The sequence below is a fragment of the Diachasma alloeum genome, unplaced genomic scaffold, assembly GCF_001412515.2.
Source record: "Diachasma alloeum isolate Michigan unplaced genomic scaffold, Dall2.0 Dall_scaffold_00178, whole genome shotgun sequence".
Taxonomy (NCBI): domain Eukaryota; kingdom Metazoa; phylum Arthropoda; class Insecta; order Hymenoptera; family Braconidae; genus Diachasma; species Diachasma alloeum.
The window spans coordinates 2,469,620-2,484,551 of record NW_021680344.1 but is presented as its reverse complement, the minus strand read 5'-3'; the positions used below and the strand labels follow the sequence as shown (position 1 = coordinate 2,484,551).

Below are 14,932 nucleotides of genomic sequence, written 5' to 3'. Positions count from 1 at the left end.
GATACTCCTAGACCCCACTGGACAATGTTGTCACAATTGCGCATTTCAATTGAAAACAGACATCATCTTTAGAGACATTTGTCATCTTTAAAGACTTCTGCACGCTATTTTTCGAGCCGTTCTTTCATTTGAGCCAAAAAAAAAAACATTTATAACTTGTCTGACATCTCTGTTACAAACTCTGGTCATCAACTCTGTTTTTCAGTTGAAATTGGAATTGTTAATTTACACAATAATAGGAGTGCATTGACGATTTTTTCTTAACTCGCAAAAATCTTCAAACAATTTGCTATCGATTGGTGATAAAATTTTTTGGAAACAATGAAATAGAGGTGATTTTCCAAAAATTTATTTTAAAAAACGTACTAACTAGCAAATGTTTTTTATTAGCTCGCAATTTTCTTCAAAACTACTTCAATGAGGAAAAAATTAAAAATTTTGAATATCTAGGCTAATTGATCGGATCAATTTATTGCGAGCAATTCGACGGATATAATTTCGGAGACGAGGAATTGAAGACAAATGAAATCCACCAATTTAGGACTGAGTCGATAAAGGTTTGGTTTTTTTTTTTTAATTGCACTTCATTAAATTATATGAGGTATAAAGGAGGGTGGGGTAAAACGGACACTTTAAACTTTTCTTTAATTATTCATAGCTCAGAAACAAATTGATCAATTGAGCTCAGTTTAGCCTCGTCACAAAGACTTGTTCTTTGCACTGAAAAAAAAAATTATTAAATTTCATCAACATTTCAATCCCTTATTAACATTTTTTAAAAAATCAAAAGTGTCCGTTTTAGCCCACCTTTCCCTACCATGTCAAATGAACCAACGGCTGACCCTCCCCTTCTTGAAAATTGATCTCGATTTTTTTAACGATTGGGGGACTAGAAAAACTATCTTAATTTTTTTCAGATTTTTTTAACAGCCCATTTTGGAGATGGGATTTTTTCTTTGTTTTTTCGTTTTTTCTCAATAACTCCATTTCGATTGAGTTCATCCGATTTTGATTTATGACACGTGAAAGTATTCGATTTTCTACCATTCACAAGAATATTTTGAGTAATTTTTTTTTCAATCCCTCGGTGCTCATAATACCGAATTTTTGAAAAACAAAAAGTTGAATACCTTGAATTTTTAAAATTATGTCACGTTTTATTTTTCTCGACTTTTTTTTAAAAACTCTTGTAATTAAAACAACTATTTTGTTTATTTTACTTAAAACAACTATTTTATTTTCAATTTGTCTCATATGAGCAATTCTCTTCTTCTGCATTCTATTTTCATGTTTGAAAATGATGATTTGTTAAGAATTTCTATAATTTTTCTATCGAATTTTCATTAATTGAAATTTATTTTAATAATTGAAAAAGTTTATTTCTTCATTTAAAGATTAAAAAAAATTGACAAATTCATACAGCAACATTCCTAACGACGTACATAGCTTCGTTATCACAACCGAATAGTAATGTTGACCTGTCGATGTCGATACTGTTTACGGGTTTGTGCATTGGTGCACACAAAGCTGAGACATTCATTTTCCCGTCAATTCCTCTGGTCGTCAGCCAGTGGCTCTCGCCGCCCTCTGAAAAACCAACAATTGTCAGTAGAACTTAATCAGACCTCCCTCCCCTCAACCAACTATCAAATTGGATTCTGTTGGACAATCACCCAGCTTTAGTTTTGATCCTTGGGTGTCATTCCAATGCCACAATTCCCCATTAACAGAACACGTGAATAGATTGTCCGGTCGATCTGGGTGGAACATCACTTCTGCGATAGCTCGTGAGTGCGCGAGGAGTTGAGAGATGGGGTATGTGCTTTGGCGAAGGTCCCAGACGCTCAAACTACCATCACCACCACCTGCTGCCACGATGTGCCTCTGGGTTGGGTGGTGAGCAATATCCGTTGCCTCGGTCTGAGTCCCAGAAAAATTAGAAATAATTTTTTGGGAATAAATTGAAAGTTTTTACTTTGTTAACGAAAATTTCATCCCAAGGGGTTCTTTATTTTTTTTTTACTTGATTTAAGGAAGACTGCACTGAAATTTCGAAATCGCAGAGGCTTTTATCTATTGTGCTGAGGAGTTTACTACTTCAATTTTAATTTTTAAACATAGAAATTGGGTTTAAATTTTTTTTATTGATGGAATCTTCAAAATGCCATCCTGACACTATTCTCAATCGATTGACTTGAATTTCGGTTTACAAATGCTGAATATGTGTGTAAATATACCTAAATGAGGCTTTTTAAAAATGTTCACTTTTTGAGTTTTGGACATTTTTTAATGGAAATTGAGACAGGTGAAAAATCTCAAAAATTGTTCCAATTGAGATGCACTGAGTACGATTTTTTCAGATTTTCTGCATCCTTTTTCTCATTATACTAGCGGTGTTGACGGCCCCTCATTATGCCCTTTTTCCAATTGATTATTTATAATTATATTCTCATTGCAAAAACCCATACGACCGATGAGAATCATATGTCCCAATTAATCAGCTATTAAATTTTCATATTACAATAAATGATTTGCTCATGTTCCAATTCCTATGCTCACTGAATAAGATTTTAATCATAATTACAATTCAATTCCTTCTAGAATACACTTTAGAGTGTGAATTTCTGGACTCCAATGTTTGTTGATACTCTGGTAAAAGTGTGTGCCCACACTGTTATCAATTTTTAGTTAGTTCACTCGGCAATTCAATTAATCTGTTGTTCATCTCATCAATACAATTCTGTGCTTAGAATATTGTCTCGTGTTTTCATCACCAAATTAAAAATTAAAACATTTGGAATATTGAGTCACAGCTTCTTTTTATTCATATCAGAAATTTTGTATTCGTATATTAATATTATTTGTTCAAAGTGAAAAAATCGATCATCATTTTCACTATATTGCATTCCGATTCTCCTGCCCTTAACGTCCAAAATGTGAGATAATCTCATAATTCTAGCTACTAATTCCAATCAACTTTGTTCGAAGAAAATCTTAGTAAATGCAATATTAATAAAGCAGAATTATTCTATTTTTCTCTGACCTAAATGATGTGGACAATTATAATTCGTTTATTCATGTTTCATAGAATGGAATTCAATTCTCTTTTATTTTTTGAAAATATTTGGAATAAATGATTTTTTGCATCATAATGGATTAATATAACCGAAATCATTTTTTTTTCCGCTGGTAATTAAAACATTCTTGAAGGACCCCCACCCCAAAACTGGCCGTCAATCAGTGACATTTGAAAAAGTGACTCTCAAATTTTATAATCTTTACGATCGATTCCCACTATTAAGGAAAAAATTCTAATGAAGAGACATAACGGCCATTTTTTTTCTCCATCGAATTTTATAACCTTTACAATCGACTCCCGCTATTAAAGAAAAAATTCCAATTAAAAGGGATAACCACCCTTTTTTTCGACATTATCCACCTCCTAATAAACGAAACGCCCCGATTAAAAGGGATAACGGCCCGTAAAACTTGGAAGTTGGACGGCCTCAAAAACATAGAATATAGAACATAGAATTAATATAACCCAAAAATTGAAAACTTAAATTAGAACGATTAAAAAGCCTCCATTCAGAAGTAAAAAATACCAAAATTCACGTGAAAATGAGCATAATAACGACCTTCAATTGATCTGGCAGCATGAAAGTGGTGGCTGGTGTATCTCGATCATTCCTCAAGTCCCACAACTTCATATGGCCTCTGCTATTACTCGTGAGGATCTCATTGTGTCTCAGGAAATCGATGCAGACTAGGGAACAACTGTCGGCATTCTCTATAGTCCTCACAGGCTTCCTCTCCTGGGCTGTCAGGAGATTTATCCTTCCGTCCTCTCCCACAGTCGCAATGTCCTGATTGAATGTCGTCAATGCCGTGCACGGCGCGTGGTCACCAGTGCTGAACTGGTGGATAAACTCCCAGGACATGAGCTCCCTGAATTCACCGTAAGGAGCTTCATTTATTCCTAGGAGTTTCACTGAACCGATGGAGGAAGAAGCCACGAATGCATTTTTGTCTATGAACTGATCAATTTATCGAAGCGACGAATTATTTGGTGGAAAAAAAATTGAAAAGGGAGAATAACAGCAAGAAGATGATCAATTTTACTGTCCACCTCAATGTTCATCAATATTCACTTGGGATCAAAGGAAAAATTGGAGAAATAATGTAACGACGTTCGTTAATTTGTCATAGATGGGACGTTTCGCTAAATATTTTAGCTTCCTCCGGTGAAAGCACCACAAAGTAAGACATTAAGAATATATTTTAAGGCTGGAGATTGCAAGAAAGAAGAAAAATTGTGTCGATGTTTATGGAACGTAATTTTCAGAGTTATTGTGAATTAAATTAATGGAAATGAAATTACACACGCGAGGATGAATTTCATAGAAAAACCTAGCGAATTCGATACAAATTCTGTTGAATTTCTTTTGAAAATTTGTTGTTTTTTCAATTCCGCTGTTTTACTGCGCATTTTTTAACAGAAAATGTCCGATAAAATATTTTATCGAACAAAATCAGTACAATTTCTTCCTTCTGTGCAACTTTTTCTACTGAGACATTTCCTAAAGAAATTCTTCAACATGAATTCACCGATTTTTTTTCACCCTATTTTCGTCTCTTTTCACCAGAGAAATCAAACAAAAAAACATGAAAAATTGACCAAATTTGAGAAAAATGTCATTCTATCAACTTTTTTTATATAGAAAAAATTTCTATTGAACATTTCTGTTGTTATCTTAATTCTTTTTTTTCATTTCTAATGCTTTAAATAGAATCGGACAAAAATAAACAGAAAATCCAACAGAATTTCCCAGCGAATTCCCAAAGTTTTTCTGAAAATTTTTTCATACATGAATCGAAATGAAAGCGTTTAACTTGCGGATAATTACCTCAATTTCTGTTACATCCCCTTGAAAAGAGAACGTGGAATCCACTACTGGGTACGTCTCATCATCCTCGGAAGTTTCAAATGTCCAATGAACGATATTATTGATCTATTCGTAAACAATAATAATGAACACGTCATGACAAATAATAACAGCCGAAATAGTAATAATAAAGTAAGATAAAATAGGCTACTTTAAATCATCAATACCTACTGACCAAATGACGCGATTCGAGTGACTTGAAATTCATTTTGAAAATAAGAAAAAAACTCTCAGAAATGAATGAAAATTATCGGTTTCACTCTGCCGATCTCGAGTTATTGATGTTTGTAAGTGTTGATAGTCGATTGCAATTGAATATTTTCGAGGTTAACTTACAGGATTGTCCCAACTGCCGGTGACAAAGGACTTGGCCTCAGTGAAATCCTCCCTGCGCCACCGAATTTTCGAGATTTTCTCGGACGTGAAGGTCCCCTGAACATTCTCACCCATTTTACAATCAAATATTTAGTTATCAATCGAAGCAAAATCAGAGAAGCCACAAACAAGCAGAAATTGGTATTCAAAAATGACAAAAACCTTCAGATGTCTCTTCATTCGCTTTCCTTGTTTGAAACATACGCGCGCAATGCGCATGAAAAAATGCACTAGAACCTAGCGAGTTCGATAGAAAATTCTTAGTAAATTTCTGTTGAAAATTCTATTAGTTTTTGGCCGATTCTATTGAAGAACTTCGCACCTTTACTGTGCGTTTCTTAAATGAAAATTTCTAGTAGAGACTATTTTATAGAAAAAATCATCTGTATTTCATCTTTGTGTACAACCTTTTCCATTCAGACATTTTCCATAAGCAATACGACCGATGAGAGTCACACGTCCCAATTTATCAGCTGTTAAATTTTCATATTACAATAATTCAGTAGCGAAGTGGTAAAACGGTTTAAGTCGATTTTGACTATTGACCAGTTTTCAATGAATATCTCGGAATCTAAGGAGATAGCAAAATTTTTATTATAACGTTTTTTGCAGAGCCGATTGAGAGCTACAACAAATGTAATTACGGAAATTTCGCTATCTCCCTTAGATTCGGAAATATTTCTTAAAAACTCAACTGGGAGATAAGTCGAATTAAACGGTTTTCATGTTCCAATTTCTATGCTCACTGAGTAAGATTTTATTCATAATTGCAATGCAATTTTTTGTAGAACACACTTTAGAGTGTGAATTTCTGGAATTCAATGTTTGTTGATACTCTGCTAAAACTGCGTGCCCACACTGTTATCAATTTTTAGTTAGTTCACACGGTAATTCAATTAATCTGTTCTTCATCTCATCAATATAATTCTGTGCTTAGAACATTCTCATCTCGTGTTTTCAGCAGCAAATTAAAAATTAAAACTTCATTTGGAATATTGAGTCACAGCTTCTTTTTATTCATATCAGAAATTTTGTATTTGGATATTAATATTATTTGTTCATTGTGAAAAAATCGATCATCGTTTTCACTATATTGCATTCAGATTCTCCTGTCCTCAGCGTAAAAAAAGTCAGACAATCTCATAATTTTAGCTATTAATTCTAATCGACTTTGTTCGAAGAAAACCAATATTAAACGCAATATTAAGAAAATAGAATTATTCTATTTTCCTCTGACCTACATGATTTTGACTATTATGATTCGTTCATTCATGTTTCATAAAATGGTACTCGATTCTCTTTTGAGATGATGAAAACTGTCATGAAAACTGTCTTATTTTCTCCATTCGTTCGAGATATCCACTATGTTCAATTTATAATTTTCGATTCGAGATATTGCCCATCCTTTTGTTAGACAGGGTATCTCCATCGAATGAGTTGTATGGAAATATGGGATCCTTTTGTTTTTTTTTTTCTATAATTAAAATGAATTAAATTTTCCTATGCAATTTTTTCCATGACGAATCAATTTTCAATTAGAAAAAATATTTAAAACTGCGAAGTCCACTTCCGCGTAGATACCGCGCAAGTCCCCCTTCCCCGGACATTGCCGAACGTGACATCGGTAGTTTCCGGCGGATCTCGGCCAATCCCGTGAAGCCGAGCCCAACGCCATTGCGCATCGTTTCCGCCGGGGTCTTTTCCCTGCAGCGTGTCGTGGACGGTGGATCGTTCTATCGAATCCACATTAATCCATTAATTAACAACTGCAGTTTGTGATTAATAATGAGTGAAACACTTCAGCTGAAGGGTACCTTGCGGGGACACAATGGATGGGTCACGCAAATTGCGACAAATCCGAAATATCCGGATATGATTCTCTCGTCCTCACGTGGTAAGTGGCAAGACGCGACGATTCCATCTGCCCTGCACTGATAGAAAAGGCAGAACGATTTTGTTGCTATTAACAAGACTTCTTAACATGTCGTGTTAATAGTCAAGAAGGCTCGTTAGCAGCAAGTAAATGGTTCTATCAGTGTGCATTGGGGTCCAAGAAGTTCATCAGTTTCATTTTCATAATTATTTATCGCACATTTCATTCTTCATTGATATTTATCTACATAATTTTTATCATTGTTGCTTTCGACATCGAGAAACTGTCTAGAAAAAAATGAGTGAATTCCACTCGAACATCCGTTGAAAAGAAAAATTTTTTTTCAGGAAAACATGAATGGAAAATTTTAGTAGAAAAACGTAGCGAATTCGCTTCATTTTCACAATTATTTTTCGCACATTTCATTCTTTATCGACATGTCTCTACGTAGTTTTTATCACTGTTGCTTTTGACATTGGAAAATTGTCTAAAATAAGAATAAGTAAATTTCGCTTGAACATTAATTGAAAAGGAAATTTTTTTCAAGAAAATGATAGTCTGCAATATTTTTATGAGGACCTTTTTTGTAGCTTTTGCAATTGTCGAATGTTCTTTTAATTCTATATTTTATTAATGAATTAAAAAAGAGTAAATTAATTCAAGCAGAGGAGAGCAGGGAAAACGACACCAGAAAAAACGACTATTTAGTCAAATTAAGAAAACATTTTCTTTTTGATTTTTAGGTGAGGACCAAATGGTCTTCAGGGTCAAACAACCCTTTCGCCGCTCCCCCATCACCAATGACTTCAATTCCCCCAAAAATCTTTCGTTAATTTGTCCACAGACAAGACTCTGATTGTGTGGAAGCTCACTCGTGACGAGACCAACTACGGTATCCCCCAGAAGCGTCTGTACGGTCACTCCCATTTTATCAGCGACGTGGTGCTCTCCTCCGACGGTAACTACGCCCTCTCGGGATCGTGGGACAAGACCCTTCGTCTCTGGGATCTCGCTGCTGGACGCACCACGAGGAGGTTCGAAGACCATACCAAGGTGTGATATTACCACATCTCGTTGTCTTGAGAATCAACTCGACCTGAGATCCTTTTGATCAGGAATTTTACGAACTGAAGCTTTTTTTTTTATTTTTTTTTATAATTAATAGAAGATGATGAGCCAATGCTGTAAGTATTGGGTTGAGTATTTTCTTGATTCAGTCTGCATTTTTTAGATGTAATTATTTTGACCTTTCTTTTTCTTGTTGATTTTTTTAAGTGAAGTGGTAAATTTATGGAGTCGAGGATTTTACCTCAATTACTTTGGGGATATCTCCGCGAGGAAAGGATTTAGAGAAAAATTAGAGAATTTTTTTGGGGAGAATTTCATAAGCTTCAAAAAAGATCTTATGACATTTTTCGATAAAACGACTCGATTTTGAGACATTTGCAAAATTATCTGTGCTAGGTTTTTCTATTTAAGGTTTTCTTCGTTTCGAAATTGTTGATTTTGTAAATATCTTCAGGAGGAAACGATTTATGGATATATGTCCGGGGGTATTTCTTTTGTATAAGAATTTTATGAAGTGTAAAAAAAGTATCTTGATATTCTCAAAATTAATAGCACAGAATTTTCAAAAAATTGCTGTTTTGAAACTGAATAGAAGTTGTTTTATTCCTTGAACATCTTTAAAAGGTTCTTTTGAGAAAAAAATTTCAAAATATTTTTTTTAGCATTTAATGGCTCGACATTTTTCCCTAAATCTCTTATTTTTCAAAAAAACTTGAAAATTAATAGCTCAAAACAAGACAAATTGCCCATTAAGCATGAAATGCTGAAAAAAATCCTCACCATTTCTGTTAAAGCCATTAATCGCTAAAATAATTGAAAACTACAAAATTCTCCGACTTCTCCTTACAAAAATTAAAGAGGAATAGTTGTGACAGCATGCTTTTTTTGTGATTACAATGATGCAAAACTTTCATACCAACGATGACCATGAGTGTTTGCGGATATGGGACTGAGAAATTCAAAATATTACCACTTCGCTGTAATCATCACCGCGACGACATATTTAGAGTCAATTGTTGGGTTTCCTAGGATGTTCTGAGTGTCGCCTTCTCCGTTGACAACCGTCAAATTGTCTCTGGATCCAGGGACAAGACGATCAAGCTGTGGAATACATTGGCCGAGTGCAAATACACAATTCAGGATGAGGGACACAGTGACTGGGTCAGTTGTGTTCGTTTCTCACCGAACCACACCAATCCAATCATTGTTTCTGCTGGTTGGGACAAAATCGTCAAGGTAAAATAGATTTTCAACACTGAATATGTTTTACAATCATTGATTTATCCTCTTCTTTGAAAAAAAAAGGAAAATTTGTGTTCTAATGATTTTTTCTCGTATTATTCGGAATTAGGTATGGAACTTGACCAACTGTCGTCTGAAGATCAACCACAATGGACACAGTGGATACTTGAACACTGTCACAGTGTCTCCTGATGGCTCCCTGTGTGCATCTGGTGGAAAGGTGAATATTAAAATAATTTAATGAGCTGATGAAGTTTGAAACCAATTCCTAGATTGTGTCGGGAATATAAAATATTTTTTGTGGAGAATTTCTTAGGCTATAAAAAGATCTGACATTTTTGTCTAAACGCAATAATTTCTGAGATATTTATAGAATAGGGAAAAAGGAAAAAATTCAGGTAATGACGCCAGGAAAAATCACTATTAAGGTCAACTGGTCTTAGGGCTCAAACGACCCTTAAGGGCGTTTGAAGTTGTAGAATTAACGGTCGACTGACCGTTACTGATCAACATTCCCACTCATTGCCCCGTTTTTAAGAATTGTTTTACCCTCAAGAGCATATTTGACCTTCAACTTCAAACGATTTAAGAGTTTGACCCTCAACTAAAAACAAAAAAGAACGATATTCTCAAATTGTAGTAAATAGTCATTTTTCCTGGTGTTTTATTCTCCACTTCACCCCCCCCCCCCTTCAACGATTAATCACAAAAAATTTGAATGATGCAAAAAGCTAATACTAACGATGACCATGAGTGTTTGCGGATATGGGACTGACAAAGGAAAACAGAAAAAAAATTCAATATCCTCAAAAAATGACCCTGAATGACAAGAAAACCATGAAACTATTCTATTCAGGACTGCAAAGCCATGCTCTGGGACTTGAACGATGGCAAGCACCTCCACACCCTCGACCACAATGACATCATCACAGCCCTGTGCTTCAGTCCAAACCGCTATTGGCTCTGCGCTGCATTTGGGCCCTGGATCAAGATCTGGGATCTCGAGAGCAAAGAAATGGTTGAGGAGCTCAAGCCTGAGGTCGTATCCACCACGAGCAAGGCCGAGCCACCCCAGTGTCTCTCCCTGGCGTGGTCCACTGACGGACAGACCCTCTTCGCTGGATACTCTGATCACACGATCCGTGTCTGGCAAGTGTCTGTCACTAGCCGTTAAAAAAAGCTTCATTTTGTTAATGAAAATATGAAATAAAAAATCGAAAAAACAATTAAAACAGTCGAGTTGCTGTCGTTATTATTCTAGTTATTTAGCTTGCTACAGTATAGTATAAAATTCGAAATGGATTTATACAAAAGATTGAATATCTCCGAAACTGTTCGCCCGGTTGAGCCCACGAAGAAAACACTAACCTTGCTATTTTTATTTTTATCAAAATATTGTGCGTACAAGAATGGAAAAATTTTAAAAACGGGGATATCTGGGAAACTGAACGGATATACATATTTTGATTGATACATATTTTGATTGAAAAAAATTGAATCGGTGATTTTTTCAAAGATATTTCCGAAATTAAGGGAAATAGCGAATTATTACTGAAAATTTAGAGGGGGGTGGGGTAAAACGGGTTGCGTGTTGGGAATCCACAACCAAAAAAATTTTGTCGGTCAGTTTTTCGAAAATATCTCCAAAACTGAGAGAGATAGTGAATTTTTACTGAAAATTTGAGGGGTGGGATTGTGCTTTGAGAATCCAAGCATTTTCTTTAGGCTACAAATGACGTTTCGTCAGAACAAGTAAAATAAAACGCATTTGCGCAGTTTATTAATTCCTAATCATAATAATTCATTGCATTAGCAGCGGTTAATTTGTGGCCCGGCGAGTGAATTAAATAGGGGAAACGAGGTATCTAGTAAGGAAATGAGAGACAGCAACCAAAGCAAGACAGCGGGGCGGCCGAAGTTCGACCGTAGGGGGTATCTTACAGATTTTCAGAGAAATATTTTTTGGGGACAGACTGTTGAACAATGCTTGAGATTATCTGCATATGGTCATAATATGCAAATTATTGCACGCAAACCAAAGCAATAATTTGGATATTATGACCATATGCAGATAATCTCAACGTACTTTTGACGTAGCGGTGACATAATATGTTCTATGAACTTAATAATCTGTGGGCGTCCACATGAAAAGGGCCCACTTTGACGGTATTGGAGTTATGTATGTTCCGATAATCTTGATCAGATTTCTCACATTTTGAGCCCGAAATCAACCCGATAGAATGAAAACTGACGTCAGTATAGACGATCAAAAAAACAATTTAACATTGGTTTAAATGGGAGATGTGGAGAGAAAAACGTGAATATCTCGGAAACTAGATGCGACAAAGTGGGCCCTTTTCACGTGGACGTACACATCTGTTTAGAGTTTCCAACATGGAATATTTTAGAAACCAATATAACTATGTATTTAATTATCACGAAACCTGAGGCACAGGTTCAAGCACAAGCACAGACAATAATCCAGTGTAGTTTATTCTTTCCTCTACATTTTCCAATTTGTGGTTAAAAAAATCTTCGTTTTTTTCATGAAACCACGAAATAAAAAAATTGAAAAAACAATTAAAACTGTAGAATTGCTCTCGTTATTATTCTAATTATTTATCTAGTTATAGTACAGTATTTGATTATTTTTATTTGACAAATTCAGGGGGAAATCAGTAGCGAAGTGATAAAACGTAAGGAAACACCATTCAATTATTTTTTGAATAAAAAGTTTTAGTGGAAAATGTAGAGAAGGATTTTTTGTCGAAAATTTAATTCTCTACAAAAAAGTCTTGCGACATTTTCTTCTAAAATTACTCGTTTCCCAGATGAATGGAGATTTAGTATAAAATATTAAAGGTGCTCTTATGATTTATAACTTCACTATTAGATTGAATGACTTCATTTCTCGTTCTCTGATCCCTTGACATTTATCTTCTCCTCCAATTTATCAAACTCCTTTTTGGCGACTTTGTCGGTCTCGTCCTCCACCTGCTCGACTCCAAGCACCTCAGGAATATAAAACTGCATCATATTCTGCACTCCATTCTTGAGGGTCACTACTGAGCTGGGACAGCTTGTGCAGGAGCCCTGCATCTTCAGCTTCACAATTCCATTCTCAAACCCCTGAAACGATGGAGAAGGATTCGTTTTTAAAAAATCGGATTTCTGAAAAAATGCTCAAAGGGAACAGAAACAAAAGGACTAAGTTTTTTCTAAAATCACTTGTACGTATTCAATGATTTTCTCACCACAAAAACTATGTCCCCACCATCTTCCTGAACCGTAGGTCTGATTCTAGTGTCCAGCAACTCCTTGATCATCTGGACAATCTCATCATCGTCTTCACTTATTTCTACAACAAATCAATATAAAGATATTTTGAAAACAAAATTTATTGTTTCATTTCATTTTTTTGTTTATCCTTTTTTATGAGAAGAGAAAAAATCAAGTAAATAAAACTTGAAAAATTGATGTCAAGGAATTTTCATAGAAAATATTCAATAGAGTTGTATAGAACGATCAAACTACTGATTTCATCTGCGAAAATAGTTTCTATAAAACAAGTTCTACTGGCAAAAAAGTGAAGAAAAGCTAGAGAATTTTTCAATAAAAAATCGGCAAAAAATCAACAGAAGTCCAACAGAATTTTCTAGCAACTGCACTAGCTTTACCTCAGAAATCCTCATAATAATCCTGAAATTCAAAGACAATTACGTGTATCAGAGGACGGTTGTTCCTCCGTTATGATGGGCAGCCCCGTCGAGAAGAAGTCCATGATTGTCGCGAATATTTCAGGTTTCAGGAGATTCCAGTCAACATCTTCATCGACCTTCGTCACAGTGATGAAGTCAGGGCCGTAGAAAATGGATTTAACCCCCTCGATCCTGAACAGCATCTTCGCAAGGGGTGAGCAGTAGCTCTCGGTGGCATTGGGAAAGTCCTTGGTCTGTCCAGTCTCCATCACAGGAACGCCGGGGAGGAACTTCAGGCTGTTGGGGTTCGGTGTGTCCTGCGTTTGGATGAACATATTCCTTTGGAGTTGAGTTAGGGGTTTTGGGGACTGAAGACAACCGCGGACGTCAGGATTTCTGTAGTCGACGTGCAATTCCCTGGTGAATCTGGGGAGAATGGCAGCAGTTGCTTGGGAGTACCGAGTAATGCGTCACATACGAAAAAATTTAATAGAAAAACCTCGTGAATTCGCTAGGCAATTTTACCGGATTTCTATTGAACTTTCTATTACACGGAGAAAAAAACATTATTTTTGCCAACTATTCATTTACTTGAGAAAAGTATTTATTTTTTCAATACTGTATTTCTCCAGTCGATTCATTTCCAGACAATCCTTAGTACGTTTCAATTATGAAAATTATATTCACGTATGAAAAAATTCAATAGGAAACCTAGCGAATTCGCTAGAAAATTTTACTGAAATGTGCAACATAGTCATGCTCTAGAGCAATATGATTGTCAATAAATCCAGTTTTTCGACCGTTATAGTAATAATTTCTGCGACGGTTTTGGGCCATAGTCGGTCAGATGCGGGTTGCAGCAATATGATTGTCATAATTGAAACCTAAACAGGCTCGCCTGGGAATGACTCAATTGGAGAAATACGATGTTGAAAAAATAAATACTTCTCCCAAGTAAATGAATGTTTGGCAAAAATAATTTTTTTTCTGTGTAGTTTTTGATCGATTGTATTGAAATGTTCAGCAGACAATATTTTATCAAAAAAGTCAATAGAATTAGATTTTTCCATATAACTTATTCTATTGAGATTTTTTCTACGGAATTTCCCCGCCTCAAATTGTCTGGTTTTGTCATTTTAATTTTTTTTCTTTTCAGTAAAAAAATTACACAAAAAAAAATTGGAAAACGTAGAATTTTCTGTCAAATTCACAAGGTTTTTGAAGAAAAATTTCAATATTCCCTCTAGACTGACAGATATTTGTAGAAAATCAGACTAAAAGATATGTTGAATTAAAAAAATCAAGTTAACTCTATAACAATTGGGGTTTTCCACAAATATCTCTGAATCTAAAGGAGATAGCGAAATTTTTACTTCAATCTTTTTTGTAGGTCTTGATTTTCTCTACAAAAAAGGTCTGAGTGGAAATTTCGCCATTTCCCTTCAATTTGGAGATAATTCCAAAAAACTGATCTGAAAGTGATGTTGACGTGCCTTGTTTTCTTACTTCACTACTAAAAATGGAATTTTACCTACTTTGGACATTGACAACCCACTGCACATCTATAAGAGAACAACCGGCCACTCGAGAGGACATTTCTCACCAATTTATTCATAATTAATGACTGTTTTGAGTTTTATTCATTCAATAATACATTTCAGAGGAGATGACGACTGATTCGTAAATATGGCGATTTTGAGGTTAGGAGCGTTTTTGCAGGGGTAAAAATG

The 14,932-nt window shown here is 35.1% G+C and overlaps 3 protein-coding genes across 3 annotated transcripts in view; 1 reads left to right on the top strand and 2 right to left on the bottom strand.

Annotated features, from left to right (window-relative positions):
• LOC107040364 (pre-mRNA-splicing factor ATP-dependent RNA helicase DHX15) overlaps positions 1-5,467 on the bottom strand; it is a 13,853-nt gene extending 8,386 nt beyond the window's left edge. Inside the window, exons 1-5 of the mRNA XM_015260443.1 lie at positions 5,283-5,467; positions 4,908-5,012; positions 3,639-4,037; positions 1,674-1,920; positions 1,443-1,587 (exon numbers count right to left, since the gene is read on the bottom strand). Of these exons, the coding sequence (XP_015115929.1) occupies positions 1,443-1,587; positions 1,674-1,920; positions 3,639-4,037; positions 4,908-5,012; positions 5,283-5,396 (1,010 nt within the window). The 5' untranslated portion in view covers positions 5,397-5,467. The remainder of the gene's footprint in view (positions 1-1,442; positions 1,588-1,673; positions 1,921-3,638; positions 4,038-4,907; positions 5,013-5,282) is intronic.
• Positions 5,468-7,000: 1,533 nt separating this feature from the next.
• On the top strand, positions 7,001-10,743 carry LOC107039933 (guanine nucleotide-binding protein subunit beta-like protein). The gene is made up of 5 exons (XM_015259798.2): positions 7,001-7,215; positions 8,039-8,247; positions 9,292-9,498; positions 9,614-9,724; positions 10,361-10,743. The coding sequence occupies exons 1-5, from the start codon at positions 7,107-7,109 to the stop codon at positions 10,676-10,678; spliced, it is 954 nt and encodes a 317-aa protein (XP_015115284.1). The 5' UTR covers positions 7,001-7,106; the 3' UTR covers positions 10,679-10,743.
• A 1,233-nt stretch (positions 10,744-11,976) lies between these two features.
• LOC107039926 (NFU1 iron-sulfur cluster scaffold homolog, mitochondrial) lies at positions 11,977-14,896 on the bottom strand. Its single transcript, XM_015259786.1, has 4 exons — positions 14,738-14,896; positions 13,225-13,628; positions 12,759-12,862; positions 11,977-12,633 (listed from the first exon to the last, which is right to left on the bottom strand). Exons 1-4 carry the CDS (start codon positions 14,815-14,817, stop codon positions 12,409-12,411), a joined length of 813 nt encoding a protein of 270 aa, XP_015115272.1. The 5' UTR covers positions 14,818-14,896; the 3' UTR covers positions 11,977-12,408.
• Between the last annotated feature and the right edge of the window lie 36 nt (positions 14,897-14,932).

Coding starts and splice junctions, on each gene's coding strand:
- LOC107039933 (XM_015259798.2), top strand. CDS start 7,107: ATGAGTGAAACACTTCAGCTGAAGGGTACCTTGCGGGGACACAATGGA. Junction 8,248..9,291: donor GGTTCGAAGACCATACCAAG/GTGTGATATTAC, acceptor TGGGTTTCCTAG/GATGTTCTGAGTGTCGCCTT. Junction 9,725..10,360: donor TGTGTGCATCTGGTGGAAAG/GTGAATATTAAA, acceptor TATTCTATTCAG/GACTGCAAAGCCATGCTCTG.
- LOC107039926 (XM_015259786.1), bottom strand. CDS start 14,817: ATGAATAAATTGGTGAGAAATGTCCTCTCGAGTGGCCGGTTGTTCTCT. Junction 13,629..14,737: donor GTGGGTTGTCAATGTCCAAA/GTAGGTAAAATT, acceptor CATTCTCCCCAG/ATTCACCAGGGAATTGCACG. Junction 12,863..13,224: donor ACAACCGTCCTCTGATACAC/GTAATTGTCTTT, acceptor GATTTGTTGTAG/AAATAAGTGAAGACGATGAT.